The sequence below is a fragment of the Thermobia domestica genome, chromosome 2 (assembly GCF_964235325.1).
Source record: "Thermobia domestica chromosome 2, izTheDome1.hap1.1, whole genome shotgun sequence".
Taxonomy (NCBI): Eukaryota; Metazoa; Arthropoda; class Insecta; order Zygentoma; family Lepismatidae; genus Thermobia; species Thermobia domestica.
Window position 1 is genome coordinate 272113996 of NC_137455.1, and position 25184 is coordinate 272139179.

Consider the following 25184-nt stretch of genomic DNA (forward strand, 5'->3'; position numbering starts at 1 on the left):
AGACTAGTTCTGGAAATTGCATGCCGCTAGCATGTCCCTAGCCAACATGGAGGCCATCCGTAAAAGTACGGTCGAAATGTGTTCCACGCATAACACTAAGGGCCCTCTCCTAAAAATAAGAAGGCAGAAAGAAACATGAAACATTTTGTAACCTTCAAAGAACATAATAGATAACACTACGTTGATGAGAAGAATCCCCTATGAAGGGGCCCTAGGGGGTTACAGGGGGTAACTTGAAAACTTAAAATAGTAATCCCCATCGTGTGGTACCTCATTTGAAAGGTAATCACGTGTAGAGATCAGTTTTGGAAACTGCATGTCGCTAACGTGTCTCTAGCCAACATGGCGGCCATCCGTAAACTACAGACGAAGAAACATTGCAAAGCTCTAAACAGTGAGAAACATGGTACCGTTTGAGACATATTACATTAATGCAAGAGATGTTCGAAGTTTGCACCGCTCACCTCCTGGCAGTAATGTAAACATTGGACGAACTCCTCTCGAACCGGGTAAAAGTCATTACCGATATGGAGTGACATGCATCAGCTATGCGTTGTCGCAACTCCGCAGTGCTGTTGGGCTGTGGGTGGAACATAATAGTCTTTAAATAGTTCCAGAGAAAAAAGTCGACTGGAGCAAGATCTGGCAAACGTCGTGGCCATTCAATGGTGCCACGACGACCAAACATAGTCGCAGAAACACCGTATAAATAGTCACGTACAAGGCGGTGAAAATGGGCGGGACAGCTGTCATGCTGAAAAGCAGGCGGAAACTCTTCAAATTCTTGCGGATTCTCTTCCACTGCATTCATAATCAACGGTACAATCAAGTTTTGCAGCATCGCCAGGTACTTACCACCTGTTAATATTGCTATCGATGAAGAGATGCCCGATTATGTGACTACTGAAGATACTCGCCATACATTCAGAGACTGTGGGTGTTACGTGTTGCCTTCACGAAATGCATGAGGATTTGTGTCACACTAGTATCGGCAGTTATGCCTGTTGGCCTTGGCATTCAAGTGAAACACACTCTCATCGTTGAAACACACGTTTGTCAGCACACACAATGGTACCACGAGCCAATGCCTCACATATCTGCTCACAAAACTCGATACGCATATCGGAATCTATAACGAGATACTTTGTATCGGCTCATAATTACATATATCTCGGGCAGAAAGTGCTTTTACACAAGCACTATACCTGTTATAATGTTAATTAAAAATAATAAAAGAAGAATGTTTTAATATATAAGAAATATACATTATTGTCTAGTTGGTTGCTATGTCGTTGTTTATAGATACTCAGTGGACATGTTTGATTGCAAGTCAGTTAGTGTGAATATACATTAAAAAGGAATCAAAGAATAAATTATTTAATATTCATCATGGACTTGTAATTTCAATAGAAAAAGGTGAGCATACTAGTGAATATAACTTCAGAAGATATTTTATGGTGAAAACGATTATTGCCACTAAAGATATAACTGAACCAGGGTTAACGGCTACCTTTGGTGAGTCGTTGTAAAATTTTGGTTTACCTCACCCGGGATTTCTTGTAAATTCATATCCCGAAGTCTAAAGTAAGGGTGAATTTACCTTAGTAAGAAGGTTCATGAATACGAACTCAACCGTTCTTAGAAGTGGCAGAGTAATCACAAGAAAAATCATGATTGGTGAGACAGTAGAGAATGAAACTGTTGACAGTGCTAACAACGAGCAGAATATAGCTCCTATTGCACCCGGAATGTTGACCCTAGAGGATAGAATTTTAATAGCATTGCAACGACAGGAACAAAGCCGAAAGGATGATTTAGAAATTATGAAACAAAATTTAGCCCAGATGTCCGAAGAAGTAAAACAAACAGTGCAGCAAAAATCTGAAGAATTGAGTAGACGGTATGAAGAAGTGAATGGACGATTAGAAAGACAGTATGAAGAATTGAGTAGGCAGTTAGAACAAATAGATCAAAAGTCCGAAGAAGCGAAACAATCTGTAATACAAGCTGTGACAGACACCACGTTACAATTCGACGAGAAGTTAAAAAGATTATCTGAAGATTGCAAGGATAATTACAATCATGTAATCCAAGAAGTTAATATTGTAAAAAAAGATTTTGAAGTAATCGAGTCTTCTGTTCGTCAGCAAAAGATTCAGGTGACAGATAATTCTAACCAAATACGTGCAAATACACAATTGATATCTAACTTACAGGAAGAAATTAGGACGTTACAGATTAAAGACAATGCATACAACAACAACATTGTTACTGATCGTTTGGAGTTCCCTCATCCACAAGTGATGCCCTCGCATTCACCAGAAGCAGATCGACAAGGACCTTGCGTTATCTCTTCTTCAAGTAACTCATCCGATGAGGATATTATTTTGGAAAGAATCCAACCAAGGAAAACAGATGGGCGGAAAAGAGATGGTGGAACCACACATAACGCAGTAGGTAGAAATTTTCACTCAACACGAACACGAAACGGTGAAAGAAATGTAAAGTTAAGTGTAAAAATGAGCGAAATACGTGCTATGAGTAAGTTTAGTGGTAGATGTAATGAAAATGCTACTTCTTTCCTAGAAAAATTTCAGGACGAATGCAGTATAATGTGTATAGATAAATCTCAATATATGAAACTAATCCCTCATTTATTACTTCCACCGTGTTCTTTATGGTTTAAAGCGGTACGGGAACACGTCAACACATATGAGGAATTCAAGGCAGCGCTGATTGCAAATTATGAGAATGACTTTTTACTTGCAAACAGAGACGCTACGATTAGAAATCAACCTTTTAATCCTCGCTTGCACAAATCTGTTGTTGATTTTGTTGTGAATACGTATAATGAATTAAAAATCGTAGATCCATTGCAATCTGAATCTAGAGTGATTGCATCTATTCGAAATCTACTACCGTTTAAATTACAACAAATCCTGTTTTCTACGCAATGCATGAGTTTTAACCATCTATTGATGCTTGTTCAATGTTATGAAACTCAATACCAGGCACAGAATCATTAAGCGGGAATAGGCAAAATTAAAAATAATTCAGATAACTTTAGATCAGTACCAGTCCGGAATCTAAATATCCGTAATGTAGACGATACGGAACATAACCTAAATCGAGTAAATTTAAACAACCAGAACAATCAGAATAGGCAAAGATATGATGGGAACACACCTAACCTAACTAATCGTGACAATAATTATGTCAGACCATTTAACCAAAGTAGATTCAAAAACAGACGAAATACATGGCGAAATTCTAGAAATACTGTAAACCCTAGTGATAGACGTAATCGTAGTTCAAGAGATGGCATTTCGTATCAAAATCAAAATAATGACACAATTCCTGTACAGAATAATAATGTAGAACATAATCATGATTGTGCGGTACAATGTACTTTATTGGAACCATATACGAGTATGAATCTAAACTGATTGCAGTTGATGTGGTAGGGGTTAAACCCATATCAGCTATTGATTCTTATGAATATTTATGTGTGAAAATAAATTTAATTTCTTCTTTTCGTTCACTTGAACATAGATTATTATATCTACCATACGGGAAGATGTTAATGTTGTTACTGATTAAAAACAAAGGTTATTTATATTATATTGATTTATGTTGAAACTTTATTGTCAAAGATTATATTCAGTAGAAGGTTCATTCTATTAAGCTAATTATCCGACGACTGTACTCATGTGTCACCTTATATGATACTTGGGTAAGATTCTTTTGTATCATGACGCCTTGTTGATATGATGTATACTCTAAAATACCATCTTACGTAATTGTTATATAATGCGCCCTGGAAAGAGCAAACATTTTTTTTAACATGACCGTTTTTAATGATGAATGAAATCGTTGATCATTGTAATTTGTGTTTTAAAATGTAATTATCTCTTACGCTTTTGATTTCGCATCCTTCGTTGATTGTATTAGTAAGCGACGACATTTTTAATGATAAAAGATAAATAATAATGGAATAAAAGTTTTATTATAAATGTATTTATATGAAGGAAACTTAATGAAGTTATATATGAAGGGCGATCAAAATGTAAAGAATAGCACTATTCTTATGTCATTATTATAAACGGACCAGTGGTTCTTAAATATAAAAGTCAAGCTCCCTTGTAACTTTTATATTTAGTCCCTTTATCGGGCGACATTTTATATAACGAGATACTTTGTATCGGCTCATAATTACATATATCTCGGGCAGAAAGTGCTTTTACACAAGCACTATACCTGTTATAATGTTAATTAAAAATAATAAAAGAAGAATGTTTTAATATATAAGAAATATACATTATTGTCTAGTTGGTTGCTATGTCGTTGTTTATAGATACTCAGTGGACATGTTTGATTGCAAGTCAGTTAGTGTGAATATACATTAAAAAGGAATCAAAGAATAAATTATTTAATATTCATCATGGACTTGTAATTTCAGTAGAAAAAGGTGAGCATACTAGTGAATATAACTTCAGAAGATATTTTAAGGTGAAAACGATTATTGCCACTAAAGATATAACTGAACCAGGGTTAACGGCTACCTTTGGTGAGTCGTTGTAAATCATGTTCACTTAACTCCTGGACCATATGTAGTTTGTAAGGATGGAATGTATTTTTTTTTTTTTTTTTTTTTTAAGATTCTGTTTGTGCGTGATACGCCGCACGTTTGAGCCACCGTTATTATGGATTATGGATTGTTCAGGATGCACAGTCATCTCCGCCTACACTTGTATCTGTGTCTCCTCCATAGCAACACTAGGGTTTCGAGGCTTTGGTCACATTGTTTGTCGTAAAGATTTTGAGTAATAAATGACGCACAGAAGAAATACTAATCGGGTTGGGCGCGTTTTGATCATTGAACAACCGTGCTGTTGAACTGTGCGAACGATACGTAGCACCAAAGCGTAACACAATGTCAATTCTCTGTTCAAGAGACCACATTATGTCTGCAATGTAGGAGGGTCAAACGCACCAGCACAAACACACGTGTATGATCTTCAGACCTATTGCCCCGGGTTGTAATGTAGCGCACTGTTGGTAGGAAAACCACATCTGATAGTGGTGCACGAGTAAAGAGAGTGACTTTGCTCAAGTACGTGTATCCAACGCCAAAACGCCACCACGGACAACTCGTCCTCATGAACTACATCTCCTCGCCCGCAAGCGTAGCAGTTTGACAGTAACGCAGTAGTAACGCGCGCGTTCAGTACAGGTGCGGTACAGGGTTCAAGCCTTGGAGGGTTCATTCTTTTGTTAATATTATGATACTCTCTTTTCTATCCGTTTCAGTTCAATTTGCACGCTTTGTATTTGCAATACTGTTACAGTGCTAAACGCATGGCACGTGTATTGTATGTTCGTTCCGAACTAGGCCTACGTTAGACTTTAGAGTTCGTTGGGAACACGGTCTGGTCTCTATACGTGATTATCTATCAAACGAGGTACCACACGATGGAGGTTGCTATTTAAAGGTTTGTAGTTACCCCCCGTAATCCTCTTGGGCCCCCCTCATGGGGATTCTCCTTATCAGCATAATGTTGTCTTTTTTATCCTTTGAAGGTAACAAAAGGTTTCATATTTCTATCTGCCTTGGTTTTTTCAGGAGAAGGGCCTTAGTGTTATTCGTGGAACGCTCTTTATCTATCTATCTATCTATCTATCTATCTATCTATCTATCTATCTATCTATCTATATATATATATATATATATATATATATATATATGCTTATACTGAAGAAAAAATAGAGATAATTTGACTGTTTTTCGTAGATTGTTTTTTCTTTGACTTCTGATAAATATGTCATATAGTATAGTTTAGAATATCATGTAGTATAGTTTAGAAATTATCATCACAGTTCAAAAATACAATTGCTTTCTTATTATTTAACCTTTCTTCCATAGCCTTCACAAGATTTTTTTCTTTCTTTATAGTTGACAGATTTAAACTGCAAGCAAGTGAATTATGAAAAAGCTTCAAAGAATACGTAGATCATATTATATAAAAATTGAATATTATAATATTGCGCCATACTATATTAAAATGGAATCTATGTTTTATAAGAGTTATCCTAGAACAGTGGTTGCTAAACTTACGAAGCTTCTACCGTACCATTTGTAAATCCTACTGTAAGCTACCAACTTTTAAAAAAAAATCTTACATTTGATTTTTTTTTTTTTTGTCTATAAACTTACATTTGGAGTAAATATGAAATCAAACTTTCCAAGTTAGCCAATGTCTAATATATACACGAAAAACAACGTGCACATCCGCACGCGTATGCAATCAATTGTAAGATGAGACTGACAATGACTGTTGCGCGGAAGAATAAGCAGGTGTTGTTGTCAGCTCCCTTTGTTAGCGTCAGCTCAGTGAAAGAAAATGAAATAAAATGAAATCTTTGAGTTTTACGTCCCACGCTTATGCTAAAGGAGACGGTGATGATGAGTAATGGTGGAATGAAAAAAATGGGAGGAAACGGGAGAACCCCGAGAAAACCCACGCACACGGTGTTTGTCCGCCACAAAGTTAACGTGGCGGGGGCTGGGATCGAACCCGGGACCCCAAGCACCAGAGGCGAACGCTCTACCACTGTGCCACTGCGGCCCTCTCAGTGAAAGAATCGAGGTTAGCCAAATGTAAGGCGATCTACCGAAAATGTTCCCACGAGCTACTAGTAGGTTACGATTGACTATTTGGCAATCACTATCCTAAAACATATTTTTTAAATCGGAAAATAAGTAAATTTGCCCCTTCATTCTTGACAGGTTTCAACCTCAAGCGGTTTGAATGATTGAAAAGCTTCAAGGAAAATATGTGTATTGCATCAAAAGCTAATAATTATATTGCCAAAAGATATCGAGGAAATTTATTTTTTCATCGTATTATTTAAGTGGGAAAAGTAAAAATTTGCAAAGAATTATTCTCATTTACCCATTTACAAATTATTTGTATTCTTGATCGATTTCAATCACAACCAAAATGGACGCCTTAAATATAATATGCACTTTGTTTTGTCAAAATCACATAATTTTTACGTTGCTTATACTGGTAAATTGCTTTCTTATCAGATCTTTCAAAGTAGTTGTTACATCCAACCCTTCGGGCCACAGTACATTATGAAACTTAAGTTCCTATTTTGAAGTAATTAAGCTCGTTGCAATTAAATCGCCACACTAGTTTTAAATCTGGAAATTGCCCGCACACTAGCGACATCTGCTAGCATCACGCAAGCAAGCAAACAGCGCAAGTAACGACACCTATTAGCTTAACTCACCAAACTCTAGTCTTGATCTTGCAAGTATCTGACATAAATAATTATACATATGAGCATTTTTAAACTCGTACCACTGTTTGAATATAAACCCAAGTATTCTTCTAGTCCTTTGCACCATAGGATTAATATAATTGCTAAATTTCACATTTCTATCTAACACTATGCACAAATCTTTAATTTGTTCGTCTTTCTGCAACATTACACTATTACCGACATTTTCTAACAAGGTATTGCGTTTTATTAGTATAAAAAATATGTTTTCTTTTCTCCTAAATATTTTTGCAGTAAATAGTTATCGTACTCATTTCTTACTATTCTAAATAATTTAAAATGATCGATATATAACAGAATATCAGAATATTTGAGTATTTAATTTTTTTCAGGCAGATCATTAACCTCTTCACCACCAGTGGCATATATGTGTATGCCATGATGATGTGGCTCCCAGGATCCAGATGGCATACATGTATATGCCATGATTCTAATTAAAACCGAAGTGATTTCTAAAGTCAGAAACTAGTGATATTTGTAGGGATAAGTTGTTGAACCACCACCAGGGGCATACGTGTGTATGCTTTGATGGAATTCCCACAAAATCCAGTAGATGGGAGGGCAATATTGTTTCTGCACCAACCAGAAGTTCTATGCGCATTGCTAGGCCCACTTTCTGGCTGGAAGCTTTTGTCGGAGATGTAACTTTCTATTGTTTACGAAAACGGCGGGAATTCGACATGGCTCGCTCAAGCGGATTTGCCGGGAGTCATAGGACGATCCAGGAAATGGGTGAAGATATGTATTTTCAGTGTACTTTTTCAGATGTTATAAAACAAACATTTGTTACGAAAGGAAAAATTTCACACTGATCATGATAAAAGTATGCAAGGAATCGTTGTTCCATAAGTTGGCCAAGTCTCTCAACATATACTGAAAGATCAGACCCCCAGTCTCTGCAGTAATGCAAACAATAAAATGCAATGGCATGGAATATTGAGATTTATTTGTCAAATTCTAAATTTGGGGAAGTTCTAAAATGATTTGCAGTATTGGAACTCACACGTTTCAGTGTTGATTTCATTGTATGTCCTGGCAATCCCCTCTTCCGGAGCTACGAAATTCCCCCGACGTGCATGAGATCTTAGCGGAAACTTCTGCTGTAAAATATGTATTTTTCAAGCGTTTCTGTACGCTGAAATTACCCGAAGAAATGCACTGAAATCATCACTGACTGGTTCTCTTATTTCCTACTTTATTATGGTTTTCTGTCCAATGTACAGAGTGAGTCAAAATCATGACTAAACCAAATAAAACAAACAGAGAGAAGGTGTAGAATAGTGATGTTTGGAGATAATAGTAAGTGAGCAAATATTTAGTTGAGTATATCCAGAATATTTTTACTACTAATATAGCCAATTGCTGTTTCCTAATATGAAATTATAATTTCTTATGATATGATGGATGAATTTTTGGTAGTAATATAGCTCTTGTACTTTGATACGAGGGAAGGTCAAATATAAACGAACCTTATGTTGAAACAAAATATATATCGTAGAAAATAGAGACATTGCCACAAACTAATTTTCTAAATCCTCTCCGCCTTTACGGATACACTTTTCCTGTTGCTTTGGTAGGCAATTGATGCCTTGCTTGTAGAATAAAGCTGGGCGGGAAGCCAGACAGTTGTGTACGAAGGTTGGTCACAAATCTCTCGTTCCTAAGTATTTCCTTGCGGGGTCGAAATAGATGAAAATCGCATGGCGATAAGTCTGGGCTGTACGGTGGATACTGAAGGTTTCCCAGTGCATTGCCATCAGTTTCTGTTGCCTAACACCTGCTGTGTTTGGTCTGGCGTTGTCGTGGAGGACCAACACCCGGCGGATGGATTTATGATGATTGATTGGAAATTTTCATAGCGGACACTAAATTCCGCCTCAATTTGAGGCTCAGTGACGCGTCGATCTCGTTCGATAATCTCACGAATACATGCCATGTTGCCATTAATGTCACTGGTGCGAGAACGATGGGGGTAAACTTTGTTTCCAACACGTTCAAGGCCTTGCTTGAATTCGTCTTATACCTTCACTCTTGTCCACTAAAGGGTATCTTTCCAGAAATCTGCTTGCAGTCTGCTTTAAATTTCGTTCCGTTTGACGTTTTCCTGAGTGAGAAACTTGATAATGATGTCAGTTATCTACAAGGTACTGAATCCTTGTCAATGTCAGAAAGAGTTGTGGTTTTTCTGGCACAGTTTGTTGAACCAAGGTCGGGAAATAATTTTGGACAATTGATATATGTCTGATAGGCTTTGCGATTATTTACTGACTGTGAATACATATGCCACAGGAACAATAAGACCTGCCAGAGGAGTTCCAAATGAACTTCCCAATGTTCCTTTGGAAGAACATCAATTTTGTTTCGTGAGGCAAAACAACAAGTTACTTGTGAGGTATAAAGATAAACGTGATGTTTATGTACTAAGTACCAAACACACTGCTGGTTTTGTAAGTAAGGAACGGTGCCTCAAAGGTGGAAGAAAAACGGATTTCAAGAAGCCAGCACTCATAGAACACTATAATACTCACATGGGTTCGGTAGATCTCATCGATCAGAACACTGAGCCATATGACTGCACACGAAAAAGTTACAACTGGTTCAAAAAGCTTGGATTTCACATGTTGCAAAGAATGGTACTAAATGCACGTGGGTTGTACGAACATGCAAATGGAAGGAATGTTCCCCTCTGCTTATTCATCAGAACTCTGTGTGATGAATTTCTGACAAAATATTCCCCACAGTACACAATTTTTGTAAGGAAGGTAGAAGCTCCAGAGAAGTATCCCAAAGTTAGTCATTGCCATGTGAGACTTGGAACTGTGACGTCAGTAACAGAAAAAAGGAGAAAACAACAAAAAAGGTGCAGGGAGTGTCACAAAAGCAAGAAGCGAGTGATGACGACTTTGGTGTGTGGTGGATGTAAGGATCTCCCAGGACTTTGTTCACTTCTTTGTTTCAAAAAGTTCCATGGCATGTAAAAATGACTTTGGAAAGAACTGTGTTGTGTGTAGTGTGAAACGAATCCTGTATTTTTTGAAGTCTAAAGTGTCATATATATATATAATAGAACAAATGTATGCTTGTATTGTGGTGACATTTCCATACTATTCATAAGAAACAAAAGTCAAACATTTTTTGTCAAGTAATTTTTAAAATTTTGTATTTATTATAATGTACGTTGATTTATCCATTTTATGTAATAAAATAAATGGTTGAGTAATTGAAACAAAACAAATATTGAAAATATGAAAGAAAATAGTAATATGAGACGAGTTGTAAATTTTCAGTATGGATATTTTCTTTATTATTTATATAAATTTTGTATTATCGCCAAATAGCAATGCCAAGTAAAACAGCTTGAAAATATCAAGGGAAATAGGTAAAATACCACGAAATCTGAAATTCCAATATGGCTGCCGTCACCCATTTTGTCTATTATATACATCTATACTAGTGTACCACTTTGTATTACCCTCCAATAGCTATGTAAAAGAGTAAGAGCTTGAAAACATCAAAGAAAATAGTGAAATGATACAAAGTCTAAAAATTCAATATGGCTGTGGCGGCCATTTTGTTTATTATGTGCATGTATACTGGCGTGCAATTTTATATTATTACCCAATGTAAATGTAAAGTAAAACAGCTTGAAAATATCTAGGAAAAAGGGTGAAAAATACGAACTCTTTAAATCCAATATGGCTGCAGCGGCCATTTTGTTTATTATGTGCACGTACACTGGCGTACAATTTTGTATTATTACCCAATGTCAATGTAAAGTAAAACAGCTTGAAAATATCTAGGAAAACAATCGAAAAAAGACGAACTCTTAAAATTCAATATGGCTGCCTGTCGTCATTTTGAATTTCTAGAAAAAATTCTAGAGCATGTTGCTGACTTCTTGTGTGAGCTGCATCATTTACTATGAATCTAGCATAAACCTAGCTTACATAAACGATGAGAAATAGGCTTGAAAAATTATATTATTCTTCAAGAAATTCTGGCTCCTCACAACAAGTGGGCGAATTTTTGCTGGTGGCGAAGGGGTTAATAGCCAAGGAAAAAAGAAGGGTTGCAAAGGATATCTCTGAGGTATGTCATTCTTCATACAGGCATGAGTTGAAGTTAGTTGGATAATTTTTACTCTACATTTTCTATCTGCAGGATAACTTTGCATCCAGCGAATGTATATTGGAGATAGGTCTATGCTTCTTAATTTATGAACTAGAAGTCCACGCTGTATGGAATCATAAGCCTTTGACATATCAATATATATATTGCATCTACCTGTAATCTATTTTTAAGTGCTAAATATGTAAAATTACTAAAAGTACAAGATTGTAACAATCCCCTTCATAAAATCCACGTTCAAATCCACTTAATTTATTTTTTTTACATTAAAATATAAATGTGTATTACGATTTCATATATTTTGCAAAATGCATTCACTAATGTTATTGGCCTATAATTTTTTACGTCTCTGCGATCACCTGATTTGTTGAGTTGAGTTGATTTTAGTTTAGCGTCCCTTTCAGCAGCGAGGCTATATGAGACGTGGACCTACTGATTAACGTGGAATCCGAACCACATGAGCTCCCACCGGGAATCGAACCCGGGTCTCCCACGCCAAAGGCGCGTACGCTAACCGCTTCACCTGATTTGTGTACTGGTACAATGTATACTTGTTTTCATACTGAAGGGAATTTATCAATAATAATAATAAGAAGAAGAAGAAAAGAAGAAGAAGAAGAAGACGAAGAAGAAGTTACAGAATTTGAGACTAGCATCTACTTAAGTAATTTTTCTCTTTTCGATACCCGAACGTCGCATTTTAGGAACTGCTTGCTTTCACCAAAAAAATAAAAACGAAATAAAAAATACTTAACGCTATTAAACCACAAACTACTCTATATAAAACGGATCAAGTCTCTAGCTATCAGTACTTCTTCTATAATAGGCAATGTTTTTCTTAGACATGTTAGGTGATTTTATGCAATGAATTAGTAGAAAATGGTAAAAATGTTATTATACAAACAAAGAAAAGTATATTATAAAGGTTTTCGCTAGATATATCATTAAATGAAGATTCAATCTCTGCTTACTCTTCACTCACCATCTCACCCGAAACGGAAAAGTTTTCCCACCCTGCCACAAATCCATTAACAGAAGGCTCTCTCAACTTTCACATTTTCATTAATAGATCTATTCTCTTGAAATATACCGCACTTTTATCGAAAAAATATCACAAACCAGATGTAAAACTGATTCTCCATCTTATCTTTACAACACTCTATCGCGAAGATAATCGACTCATTCCACCATTCCGGTAGTTGTAAGATTTACATTCTTAAATGCAGCACTTCTAGCCTACCTCTCAATTATATTGATACTTCTGCAGAACTCAAATTCTCTGTATACCTGTTCCAGAACAACAGCCTACCATAACTATTTATTTACTTTTTAGTTGTAACAGGGATTAAATTCCATAGTTGTAAAAGATTTCGAATTAAAAAAACTGTTCTATCTGGTGGAAGACTCATGGGAAGTGTCTATATGAAGTGAGAGGCTCCTAAGAATTGAAATTGATGATACAAGTACTCAGGTTGACCAACCTTCAGAACTTAGTATAACACAATTGAACTCTGTTAAGAATAAAAGCTGCAGATTAATTCACTGTAAGTGTTTTCTGTAAGCAATCGCATGATCATATGGTTTCAGGTTAAATATGAATCGCATGTAGTAGTTTTGTATTCTTTGTAACCGAATCGCAAGTTCATCACGTAAATCTTAATTATTGTGATGGTAAAAGTGAGATAATACTAGTGAGGAAACTAGTGTAATTTTTATGTCTTAACTCTCTGTAACGAGTGTAAGCCTGAATACACCTTTATGAATATTTTTCTCATATGATCTGATCAGTTAAGGTTTTTCTTAATAACGATTTGCAGATTGTAGACTGTCTCACTGAATGAAATTACGATATCATCTAAAATTAAGGTTGGTAATAACGCTTCGTCAATAGTACTTAGTATTGATCTCGAACCTACAATAATAGGTATCATCTTATTTGGATTTATTTTCAAGATATTTGCTCTACAACACCGTCGTTTAATTTTTCAATTGATTCATGTAACTTCGCCAGGAAAGATGGACGACAGTATTGCGGTAATTTGCAACTTTTATTTCATTTGTGCTGTCATTAATATGTAGTGAAACAAGAAGGAACCCAATGCACTTCCTTGTCGTACATCACTTGTTATTTTTAAGCAATTAGATTGCTCATTTGGAGTGATAATACACTCTCTCCTTCCTGATAAGTATAACTTCATCCACCGAATTGATGATTCTGAAAAAATGGTAATTGCATTTTAATTTTGGAAATATCATGATCTGTTGTTTCAGATGCTTTGTTGAAGTCTAACAATACCATAATAGTAAATCTCTTTTTGCGTATACATTGCATCTCTTATATCATCCATTATCTTTTACCGATGCTGTTGTTGTGTTATAATTTAAACGGAAACCGGTTGATGATTGTTTAGAAGATGGTGAGCTGTAAGAAATTTTGATATTTCTTATTTTACAATGATTTCCAGCGTTTTCGACAAAGCAGAGACTATATTATTGGGCGAAAGTCGAACATTTGGGCAAAGAATGCTTAAACGCCTCTTTTCAGGTTGAAGAAAATTAGCCTGAGAAACGTGAGAAATTTATAATTTCAGTTAGTGTTTCTAAAATATAAGATAGATTTTTTTAAAATCAAAATTATTGGAATACCATCTCCTCCAGTAGCATTTTATTTTACTTTATTAATTGCTGCAGCTACCTCTATTGTTACGGCCAAGAAACTAAATAGATAATTGGAAATTCCTTGCCTTGACATATATTCAATTATATATTTTTTCTTGTTTACTGATCATTGGCTTAACACTAAATGACTCATTAAGGTCATAAAGAGAAGTACTGAATTATTTGACATGTCTGTTTACTTAATGATAAATTTTTAGCATTTTCAAATTGCGTCATGATTTATTTGGTTGGGACTTAATATTCAGCAGATCCGTAGTAAACGCAAATTTGGGATTCTTGATAGTCTGAGTAACGCGGCTTCGTAATTTCTGATATATCTCAAATGCCCCATTAATGTTGTTGCAACACTTCTTTTTCTCCTGCCTACATTGTTGGGAGCTGATTTCTTTCAGCCATTGAAGATAATATGTCTGGCGGAATTCAGGAACTTGGTGGCCTACTGACACTTATTCGCTTCAAAGGAGCATGCTTATTGTATAGAATTAACATTCAGAGATACTTTGCGATCAATTGTGTAGATTATAAATACAATGCCGTGGTATTGAAGCTGCATCTGAAAGTAGTACAGCATTATCAATATTTTTGCGTCTCCTTGATATCATTTTTGATCTATATTTGAACATTTTTAGAAAATACTTCAGTGAATTAAATCGTGTCGAGACAAGCTGTGAAAAATTTGCGACTTTTGTTGAGTCTGATATTATTATCAAATCTAGTAAGATGGACAGTTCTGAGTGGACAAATATTTAAACTCGTTAATGTCATAATGTCCTTGATTTTTTTTTTATGACAGTAAGTAAATCTTGATTAAAGTTCCCGAGAATAATTCCGGGTCCTTAATTTGGGAGAAACATTAAAATTGAACTTTAAAAATGGTCAAAAAGTGTTGTGGGCGATAAGCTACTAATATTAGTATTGGTTGATTATTTATTTTGATCTTCAGAATAACATACTCGGTAGACGCTGAATATTAGCTTAGTGACTGAGCTAAAATTCTACCCCGAATACAATCCCTTAAATGTATTGCTACCCCACCCTCCTCTGTTACCAGTTATATTATATTTATACAATTTATAACCTTTCATGTGAACAACAAAATCAGCCAACAATGGCTTTAGGAACGTTTCAGAAATAGGAATTGAATTAAAATTCAGAGCTGAGAAAACAGTTTGAAATTTCTGAAAATAAGTAACAAGGCACTGGGCGTTTACATGTGCAACTTGAAGTGAGTGTGGATGGTAAGACAAAGCGTTCCTTGACCTTCCTTCCGTGCAAGTATCTTTAAAATTCTTCCTCCAGACCCTTCCATATACCTTAGAAAGAGGTGGAAAGACACTTGTATTACCATTCCCCAAAACCACCTGGTCTTACCGTAACTTCGTTTACATTTTAGTTTCCCATATATCTATTTTTCTTTTTGACAATTTATGTTTCATTTTTCACCATAATTTGTCTTGTACAATTTTCATTCTGGATTATCGCCCATTATTTTCATTATTGTTTCTTCTTATCATTATTTGTTCGTTTGTTTTATGCTTATTTTTTAATTTTCTTTCCATACATTATTCGTATAGGTTCGCTCTCCCACATTATCCGAACTACCTGTGTCATAAGTTTTGTCTTTCTACACTTAATTAGTGCTTACCTAGACGCTTCACAGATTATTTTCTGTTCTTTATTTTTTCGCTTTTTTGAGCTTCCTTATCTGACGAACTGTTGAACGAAATAAATAATAATGTACATTTTAGTGTGTGTGTAATGATGTTTTTACTGTTTACTGGTAATTATTTTATATTTAGGATGCTTGATAATGATTTGTACTGGTGTAGTGTAATAAGCAACTAAACATCGTGGCAATATTTGTTTTAAATGATGAAATGAGTTCAACATTCTTTCGTAAGATGGATTACCTAGTCTTATTATGAGAGCAGTAGTGAGTCATAATGTAAAATGCGCTGCTGAAGACCATGGGCAAATATATATGTGATGCAATGGAGGATGAACCACATGATCAAAAGGGCTCATATATAAAGTTTGTGTCCCTGAGTGCCTCACAGTCTCATTGTCCTGTAGAAACAACAACGTGTGATAATGTACCAGGAATTGTTTCGTCTGTACAATAAAGATCGTGATTTTTTGTTTTTTTGTTTTTTTTTTCTAGTGACTGGCGATGAATGTGTTTTCCTGCTTGAGACATCACAAAAATCATTGGAGTGAAAACATGAGAATAATCCCTTTTTAGAAATCTCACGGCCAATTCTTATACCGAAGAAGCAAATAGCATTATGTTTTGGGATGTTTTCGAATAATCCTAGTCCACTGATTTCCTAATGGTTAGACTATTAAAATGGCATATAGTGTAATATTCATATAGTGTGATATATTAAACTCAAAATTCAAAATCGACCTCGCAAACGATGACCGCTGAAAGTGCTTCTACAGCAAGGCAACGCCAAACCACATATCAGCATGCAGACGTCTGACCCATTGATATAAACTGGATTTCAAGCTTTGTCAGGTTCATGATATTCCTCTAATTAGCTCGTTCATGCTATGTGCCTTTCGATAAAGATGTAGGAGAACGTAAGTGGTCGACGACACTAAAGTAATGCGGAACTAGAACAAGCTATCCAAGTGTGAATCAGCAAAACTCCTAAAGAAAAAAATTGCTCCAGCCTTCCGAAAACTTGTCGAGAAATGGAAATGCTGTGGTAATACCGGTAATTGAGTGGGAATTTCCTGTAATATTCATGTATGTATTCTGACGACTGTAGTATTTTTTCTCACTTTACTCGTCGTAGTCCAAATCATTATTGAACAACCCAAGTATAATCACATGATATGTTTGAGTAGAGACTTGGCCTGTTTTTAGTGTTTCATACCCAGTTGGTCATTTTGTAGCATCCTTATGTGTTCTTTCAGTTTCACTTGTTTTTCCTGATGAATGTAAAGATTTCCAAAAGTTGGATGTTTAGATTGCAAGGAAGAAAGCTACTTAAACAGATGCTGGATCAGTTTCTATAACTTTGTTATTTTAGAGAAAATACAGTAAAATACATCTTTGACATTTTTTTCCTGAAATGCTAATACCTTATAAGTAGTGATTAAGTAGAAAATTTGCAAATACCGTACATGACAGAAAACTGAATGTTAAAAAAATCGAGCGTTAATATCTAAGACATCAATAATGAAATAATATTTTCATTTTCTTCTTTCTGCGTTTTTCTTTTAAATTGGGAAATGGATTCATGTTTCTTCCCGTCATGGTTTAGGCGGCCATAACTTTAGTGGTTGAAATATCAAGGCTCTACCCAGAAATAAAAGGCACAGAATATTTTTTTTTTGAAAAAATATATAACAAAAATTTGAAAGTGATCGAAAATGTCATTTTATCGCGTAAAAAATTGAGAATATCGAATCGGAAAGGAGGGTTCTGAACTTCTATCACGCATTTATGTAGACATGTAATAAAATAAACTATCATTTCACAAATATCCATATTTATATTACGAATTACTTCATGTCTCAAGACAATAAAAAAAAAAAAAAAAGCAAAATATGTAACTGCACCAGAAATATAAAAAGCTAATATTTTTAAAGTGATCCTTACGTGATAAAATGCAGTAATATTAAATATCCTATACAAGAAATACTATTAAATACTCTGTACTTTATACACGAAACAAAGGAAAGAGAAAAATCTTCTAAAATATTGAGAAATTCTAAAATGATAATATTAATTCCAGTTTTATATTCCGTACTAAAATTAGTTCATTTTTATATACAGGCTTAGTAGGAACCTTACGAAGAGAGAGCTCCTTTTGTACGTGTGGAAAGTTACAGCTATTCCTGTATATAATTGTCTCCTACATTACCACATTTCCTTCATATTATTATTATTATTATTATTATTATTATTATTATTATTATTATTATTATTAAAGTGTGAGTTTGAGATAGAATGATTAATTTCAAATTTGGATATCGAAAACAATGACCTTTAGCTGCCCTAGAGCTATCTCTACTAAAAAATCTTCTCACAAATACATTTCTAATGACATCGCTACAGCACGCAGTAAGTTGTAATCCTCGTCTTTAACCTCCTAAAACTATATGCGTGGATTTTGCTTGAATTATATAAGTGGTAGATTATTTCTCTTACTAATACTATAGTATTCTTTGACAAGAATTTTGAAAAAAAAAATAAATAAATAAAGACAATAATAATACAAAAGTTAGTTATAAGTCTTAGAATATTTCCACAACCCAAAAAGCAGGTGCGTGCGTACATCGTGATCGAGTAAAGTACAAGGTGAACTGTCCCACGAGGTAGTGTAGCAAGCGGACTATTTAAGACGGAGACCTCCATTCCGCCAAAAATATACATAAAGTGTCATTATAGCAGTTTGAACTTGGCCGTGACACTGTGACAGCAACCCAAAACATTTGTCATGCAAAAGAGGAAAGTGCAATGAACTACAACACAGCAACTCGTGAGTTCCAAAAGGTTCACGCAGGTTGTAAAAATGTCGAAGATCAGCCAAGATTCTGCCTCTCCAGGATAACAGATTCTAAGGTCACTCATACGATACATCATTGAGGAAAATCCAACCACTAGCACACGACTATTATCAAACTAACTCTGCGTGTCTCAGTGCACTGTAGTGCGTCGTCACTTTTACGAACTTAGAGAAATCCTCTGAAGCTCCGTATTGTGCCACATGAGTTGACTCCAGTTCAGGCCCAGAGAAGAATAGATATGTACCGACAAGTGCTACTAAATGAAGGGTGTGAGGCAAGAGCATGGTAACCCACAATTTTAATATTTTAAGAAATTAGAGGTTTTCTGCAGTACAATTCGTTTTCAAAGTCGGAAAGCTGATTTTTCACATAAGATTATACACGAAGGATTAAATGGACAAGGTTAAACAAAGCAGTATCCATTGCTCTCTATCGGATGCTGCAAAACGTAGCAGTTTCAAAATTGTAGGTTACCATGTTCTTGCTTCACACCCTCCAATTCACCTGATGTCTTTTTTTTTTTAAATGGGTTGTCACATGTAAAGAAATGTGAGTCCGTCCCCCCAAATCTGAATGTGCAAAAACAGTGGTTGTACAAGGGCTAACTTCCAAAACCGGTTGTCAAATAGCCCGTTTACAGCATAAAATCATGCTCCCTGTGTGTAGAATTACAAGGGGTAATTCATTTCAAATTCATTCCAAACAGCCGTACTATCGAAACCGACCTTTATTCCGAACAGTTGGAGCGGATGCATGCTACACTACGCCAAAAAATATCATGCATTTGTTAAGCGAAGGCACGTCCTGCTGCAACAAGATAACGAAAAACCGAACTCGACCCGATAAAAGCAACGAAAAAGCAATAACTTGATGGTATCAAATTGTTGCAACACCCAACATATAGTCCTAGCCCCTCGAATGATCTCTACATTCTCGAATTACCATCTGTTTCGCTCCATAGTTCACTTTCTGAAACCACGATGCTTCATCAACCAGTACGAGGTGGAAACAATAGTGAAAATACATGGTATCGAGGTGAAATGGAAAAACTGCCAGGAAGGTCCGATACGACGTGCTATGCTTTGATTGTTTGTCTGCTTTCATTGTACTGTAATAAATACAGGTGTGTTGTGTACCAGAATATTGCAATACTTATGACTATTCCTTGTAATAAAAAGAAAGAAGAAAGAATGAAAGAAAAACTATGCTGAAGGTCCGATTGTAACATGTTACATCATATTCGTGCAGATTTTATTTAGACTTAAAAATCAGTAAATATATAATACATACTTTAACAAATATCTCTGTATTCAAAATATTATCATTTAGTTTTAGAGGTACCACCCATTAATTACTATCAGCACAGAAGTAGTATTTATTTTTTTTTTTTAAGCCTGTTGTTTAGTTTTATAAGAATAGGTATTATATTACTTGTGTTTCACTCCCTGATAGATGTAACTGAAATTGGTAGACAGCTCTTATTATGATTGATATTTTATTATCTGAGTTAAATTTTGTATATTTTGTAGTTATTATGGTGTTGTTTTGCATTCAGAAGCTAGTCCTATGATTGTTATATATTAATGTGTTAGATTTAATGCTTGCTTACCAGTGTCACAGACACTGTAGTGTCTGCTTCGCCAGATGAGGACCGTGGAACAGCCTCTCCGTTGACAACAATTGGTACTTTAGAGTTTTTACCTTCTGGTTGCTTTCTCCACATATAGTTGACGAATGTGAATTCCAGAAGCGCACAGAAAACAAAAGCTGAAAGAAGTAAGTAAGATTTTAATTGATTACTATAAGTAACTGAACCATAAATTATCACTAGACAGTACTTATTTGATATTAATAACAATTATATTCAACTTTTCTAGCTAATAAGAGTTGTTCTTTTCAAACTTGGTTCTACCATTTGAAACATAAATTTATCAGAAGTGACCAGTCTATATCTTATTTTGTGCCTAGAGGTTTCTCTGAACAACTTTCTATCGTGTAAAAATATATAGTAGTCTGATTATACCGAAGAATTTTCAGAATATCCTGCGAAATCCTGATTTCAAAATACTCAATATTTCCCTCAAAATTCACAAGTGTGTCACATTCATCAGTATGATTTCCTGAAGTGTTTCCACGAATCGGAACAAGTTAGTAACGTGATAAATCACTTCTCGCACTAATGGTTGTAATTATTTTATAAGGAATGTTCCCATAGAATATGTTGGAGATAGTATTGAGTTTATTTTTTGGTGTAGTAGACTACTCTGTTTTGGAGTCTTAGCAAATTTATATATTCTCAAAGAAGCAGTGTAATGAAAAATGTTCTGATGCTCCTGGAGTTTTTAGTTAATATTATATGTCTACTTTGTTAAATTTGATGATATGAATGGTCCTGGTGTTAAAATTTAAAACATCTTTAAAAATGTGAACTTGTAGGAACATAGTAACTAATTTACATGCTTACTAATAGTTCGGGATTACAGTTAAACCTCAGGGCAACGGAAAATTATCTTGAAAGTCTTCCTTATGGCTAAGCGGTTAGCGAACGCGTCTTTGTCGTAGGAGTTCCCGGTTCGATTCCTGACAGGAGCTGATGCGATTCGGGTCCTACGTTAAGCTTTAGGTCCATGGCTCATATATCCTCGCTCGCCGCTAAACTCAAATTTTAATTTCGTTGATAATTTTATGTGATGAAGTTTCTCTTCATTAATGAAAACCTGTGAACCAGAAAGAAATCATATCCATATCGTATGATTCTCTAATAATAATTTTATTATTATGACTAGCTGAAATACCCCTTTCTTTGCACAGGGAGAATCAAGTTTGTGCAATATATCACATTTGAAAGTAAAGAAATGAGTGAAATGAATAAATAAGGACCTGAGTCAATAGCAGTGAAACAAATAAATAACAAAAAGTAACGCTTTCAGTATCGGTCATTTTGGACACGATACTTTTCACCCTCCCACCCTCATGGCGACGTGGACTGAAGTTGAACTCGAACAATGTCGGAAGTGTAACTATTTATCTCAGTGACCCCGAAAACTATCGATCATTTTGAACTTGCTATTTTTCACGTCTTCCCCCTTCCTAATCCCCATGACGACGGGAATTGGACTTGAACGGCATCGAGAGTGATACTATTGATCTCAGTGACACCAAACATTATGAATTTAACACTAATATCTGTAATTTTGTACATGTTATCTTTTAACACCTTAACCCCCATGACGATCGGGTTTAAGTCGGATTTGAACAGCGTCAGGGGTATTACTATTCATCTCAATGACCCTGAAACTATGACTTTGATGCCGATATCCAGCGTCCCGAGTATTTATAATATTTATAATCTTTCTTTATGCATATATTTTGACTCCCTGTAATATCCAAAATTAAAAAAAAGGGCTTTATAGGCGATTAGATCTTATACCTAGAAATCTATCTGTGTACCAAATTAGGTCGCTCACTTCTATGCAAAAAGCTGATGATAGACAAACAGATACACACAAGTATTATTTTATTATATTAGTATAGATGGGAAAGATAATTAGGACCAGCAGGAAAACAAAATGCTAACCATTTCAAAATACATATTTCATTTAGAAATTTTGTATATGTGAGAACTGAAAGAATGAGTGTCAGAAAATACAGTAGCAGTTATAGAAAGCAAAAACTAACATCTCAGGCCTTAAATGTACAAAACATTTTTGTGAGACATGAAAACTAATTTTTCTTTAATGACATTTCAGACAAAAGTTACCATACTAAGAAATTCAATTTAAAATGTTTCCTGTCTTACAGTCATTCCAGTGTCTCATGTTAGACTGTAGCTCTTAACAATGAAGAATTCTCTTTTCATCTCATAGGTCTATTCATATTTATTAATCATCTCACGACGACATGCTTCATTATATAATGCTTGTACTATTTTCAAGACAGATAAAAGGAAAGTGGGTTAATTAGACAATGTGCAATTTCAGATTAGTTTTTCCCATTTGATTGTTTATGTATGAAAAAACGACTAGTTATAGCGTTTAAGTATCTCAAAACATGTGAGAGTTCGGGTTAAAGATAACCTACATTTTTATCGTAGCAGAGGACAAGTTTGGAACTAGTAAAATAGTACTAATGATTTCCCGTATATACGAAATGCTATTGTAATTACTAGTGATAAGTAGAATACCGATCTTACATTAAAATGGAACACTTTGTGGTAATAACTTTTAGATTTTCTTGATCTTCATAAATACATGTTTTAGTTAAATTAAAACAAATGCCTTAACTTTTCTTTCTTTCTGTATTTTGTACATATTCCTATAAACGACTATACATATAATGGTTATATATATATAACTTAATTCTATTTTCAGTTATGATAATAATAATATAATAAATGTTTAAAACTCGTTAGGCAACTCATTGTTGCAATTGATTTTGTAAAAGAGTATAGTGAAAAATTAAGGAAAAAAGTTACAATTAAAAAAATAGACCCCACTATTTGGGCATGTAGACCAAATATTGATAATTCAATGATCAATATTGAAAAAGAATAATCAATATCAATTGATAAAGATCGTACATTAATGTACAATAACATAATATAATTTAGAAGAGCACTGCAGGCCACATGAAAAAGTAATGAAAAACGTAGATTTGGAAAGAAACAAACTGGTTTCCACTAGAAAAGAGTTTGATTAGTGATCAATAAAACAACAAGATCTTGATTATTTCTGAAAACTACAGTAACATGTATCTTTAACACATTTACAGGAATGTTCCGGTGCACTTTCCGTTCTGTGTTAATCAAAACCACCATGACTCATTGAGTAACACAATTAATACGCTAACGCACTCAGGAATATTAATCATCATTTTACTTACTTCTAATTGTGATTCCTTTGAAACAAAATTGTACTTCTTAGCTTTAGGGTTTCCTAGGGCCTTGCTTACGAAGGATAAAAAGGAAGGAAAAACAATAAAATATCAAAAAAAGTAAATAAAAAGAAACGGGCTTACCGGTGTAGAACAGTGCAAATAACAGTTTTTCTTGGTTGCCAGTCACACGTCAAATGGTTTGCAGATCACTGTGGAATGGTGGGCTTAATTTGTGCTTTTTTTTTGTTTTGTTTTGTTTACGTAGGGAAGGTTGCCAGCTCATGTTGGTGTTTTAATTTTATTGCCAATGATGTATTTTTAATAACCGTACCTCATCCCTTGCTTAGTCAACTTTTACCTATTTTAAGTTTCGGATTCTTTAAGAAAATAGAAATTTTCTTAAACAAGTCTGCTCCAAATAAAATTTTTCAATTAACAATATTGTGTTGGATTTGTTTTAAATGTTTAAAAAGGTTGAAATAAGATATTCTGCTTTAGTATCTCTGAGATGTTCCTTGATCCGTACTTTCAAGTTTCGTTTAGTCATACTTATATAACCCTCCAGACAACTGCACTTTATCTCGTAAACTCCTGATTTTTCATTGGGACCGGTGTAATAAACTCCGCAAAGCTTTGGAAAAAAAATATCACTCATTTAAGAGCTATTGCATCGACTCCAATAAAAAATCAGGAATCCCGATGTAAAAATCGTCAAAATTATTCATTCCAATAGGCAAAGAAGACACATGTAAAACCTTAAACTTATGAATGTTGGCAGGCATGTGTCTTGATAGGTCTGATACGTACTATCATCTTTAGTGTACTTTGAATGTTCATTATTCCTGGTATCAGTACTTTTATTGATTATTCCTATATATAAATTTTTGCCTCACATAAAAAAAAAAACAAAAAAAAAAACATAGGGTCAGTAAGGGTAATTATGAGACAGATTTCACATCTTTTCCACGTTTCTTAGCTTAAGTAGTTTTGAAAGTAGTTAACTTAGGCAGAAGTTTATGGTGTCAATAGAGTAATAATTTGCTGCCAAGAAACTTCCTATCATCATCATAAGTTGATGATTAAATATCAAATGTGTGCTGTCTCATAATTTCTCTCTAAAAGGGTTAATGAGACATCGGGTGAGTAATTATGAGACACCTGTTGTCCCCAGCTTTCTGTATGTGATATTGAGGTATGGATGAGTCCAACTGTGAGACAAAGAAATCTTCGTTATTTTGTGTTTATTACATAAAGATATACAAATATTTGGCTGAGTTACATGAAAATAACTAAGAAAAAAGTGGAAATAGCTACAGATGTTATTTTAACATTTTTATGAGTTGACTATAATAGGCCTATAGGCTAATAGCCTATATTAGATAGTTTCAGGGTACAAAACGGGTTTTGAAACAAATTTAGACCAAGTTCTAGGCTGTTCACTAAAAATAACTTAGGTTACTTCTATTTCTTTATGTTTTAGTATATTGATATGCAGCCTATTTTCAACAAAATAATGCAGGTCTACAACTTTGAAAGTTACTAAGAAACCAGATTGTAGGACTATCTAAAGTACAGAATACAATGTTTGAAACTTAACATACTAGGATACAGAAACAGATTCCAGTTATTTCTCA

The 25184-nt window shown here is 34.6% G+C and overlaps 1 protein-coding gene across 1 annotated transcript in view; it reads right to left on the reverse strand.

Annotated features, from left to right (window-relative positions):
* LOC145679813 (glycine receptor subunit alpha-2-like) overlaps positions 1-25184 on the reverse strand; it is a 640671-nt gene that overhangs the window by 3706 nt on the left and 611781 nt on the right. Inside the window, exon 8 of the mRNA XM_081750341.1 lies at positions 20285-20442. Coding sequence (XP_081606467.1) covers positions 20285-20442 — 158 coding nt within the window. The remainder of the gene's footprint in view (positions 1-20284; positions 20443-25184) is intronic.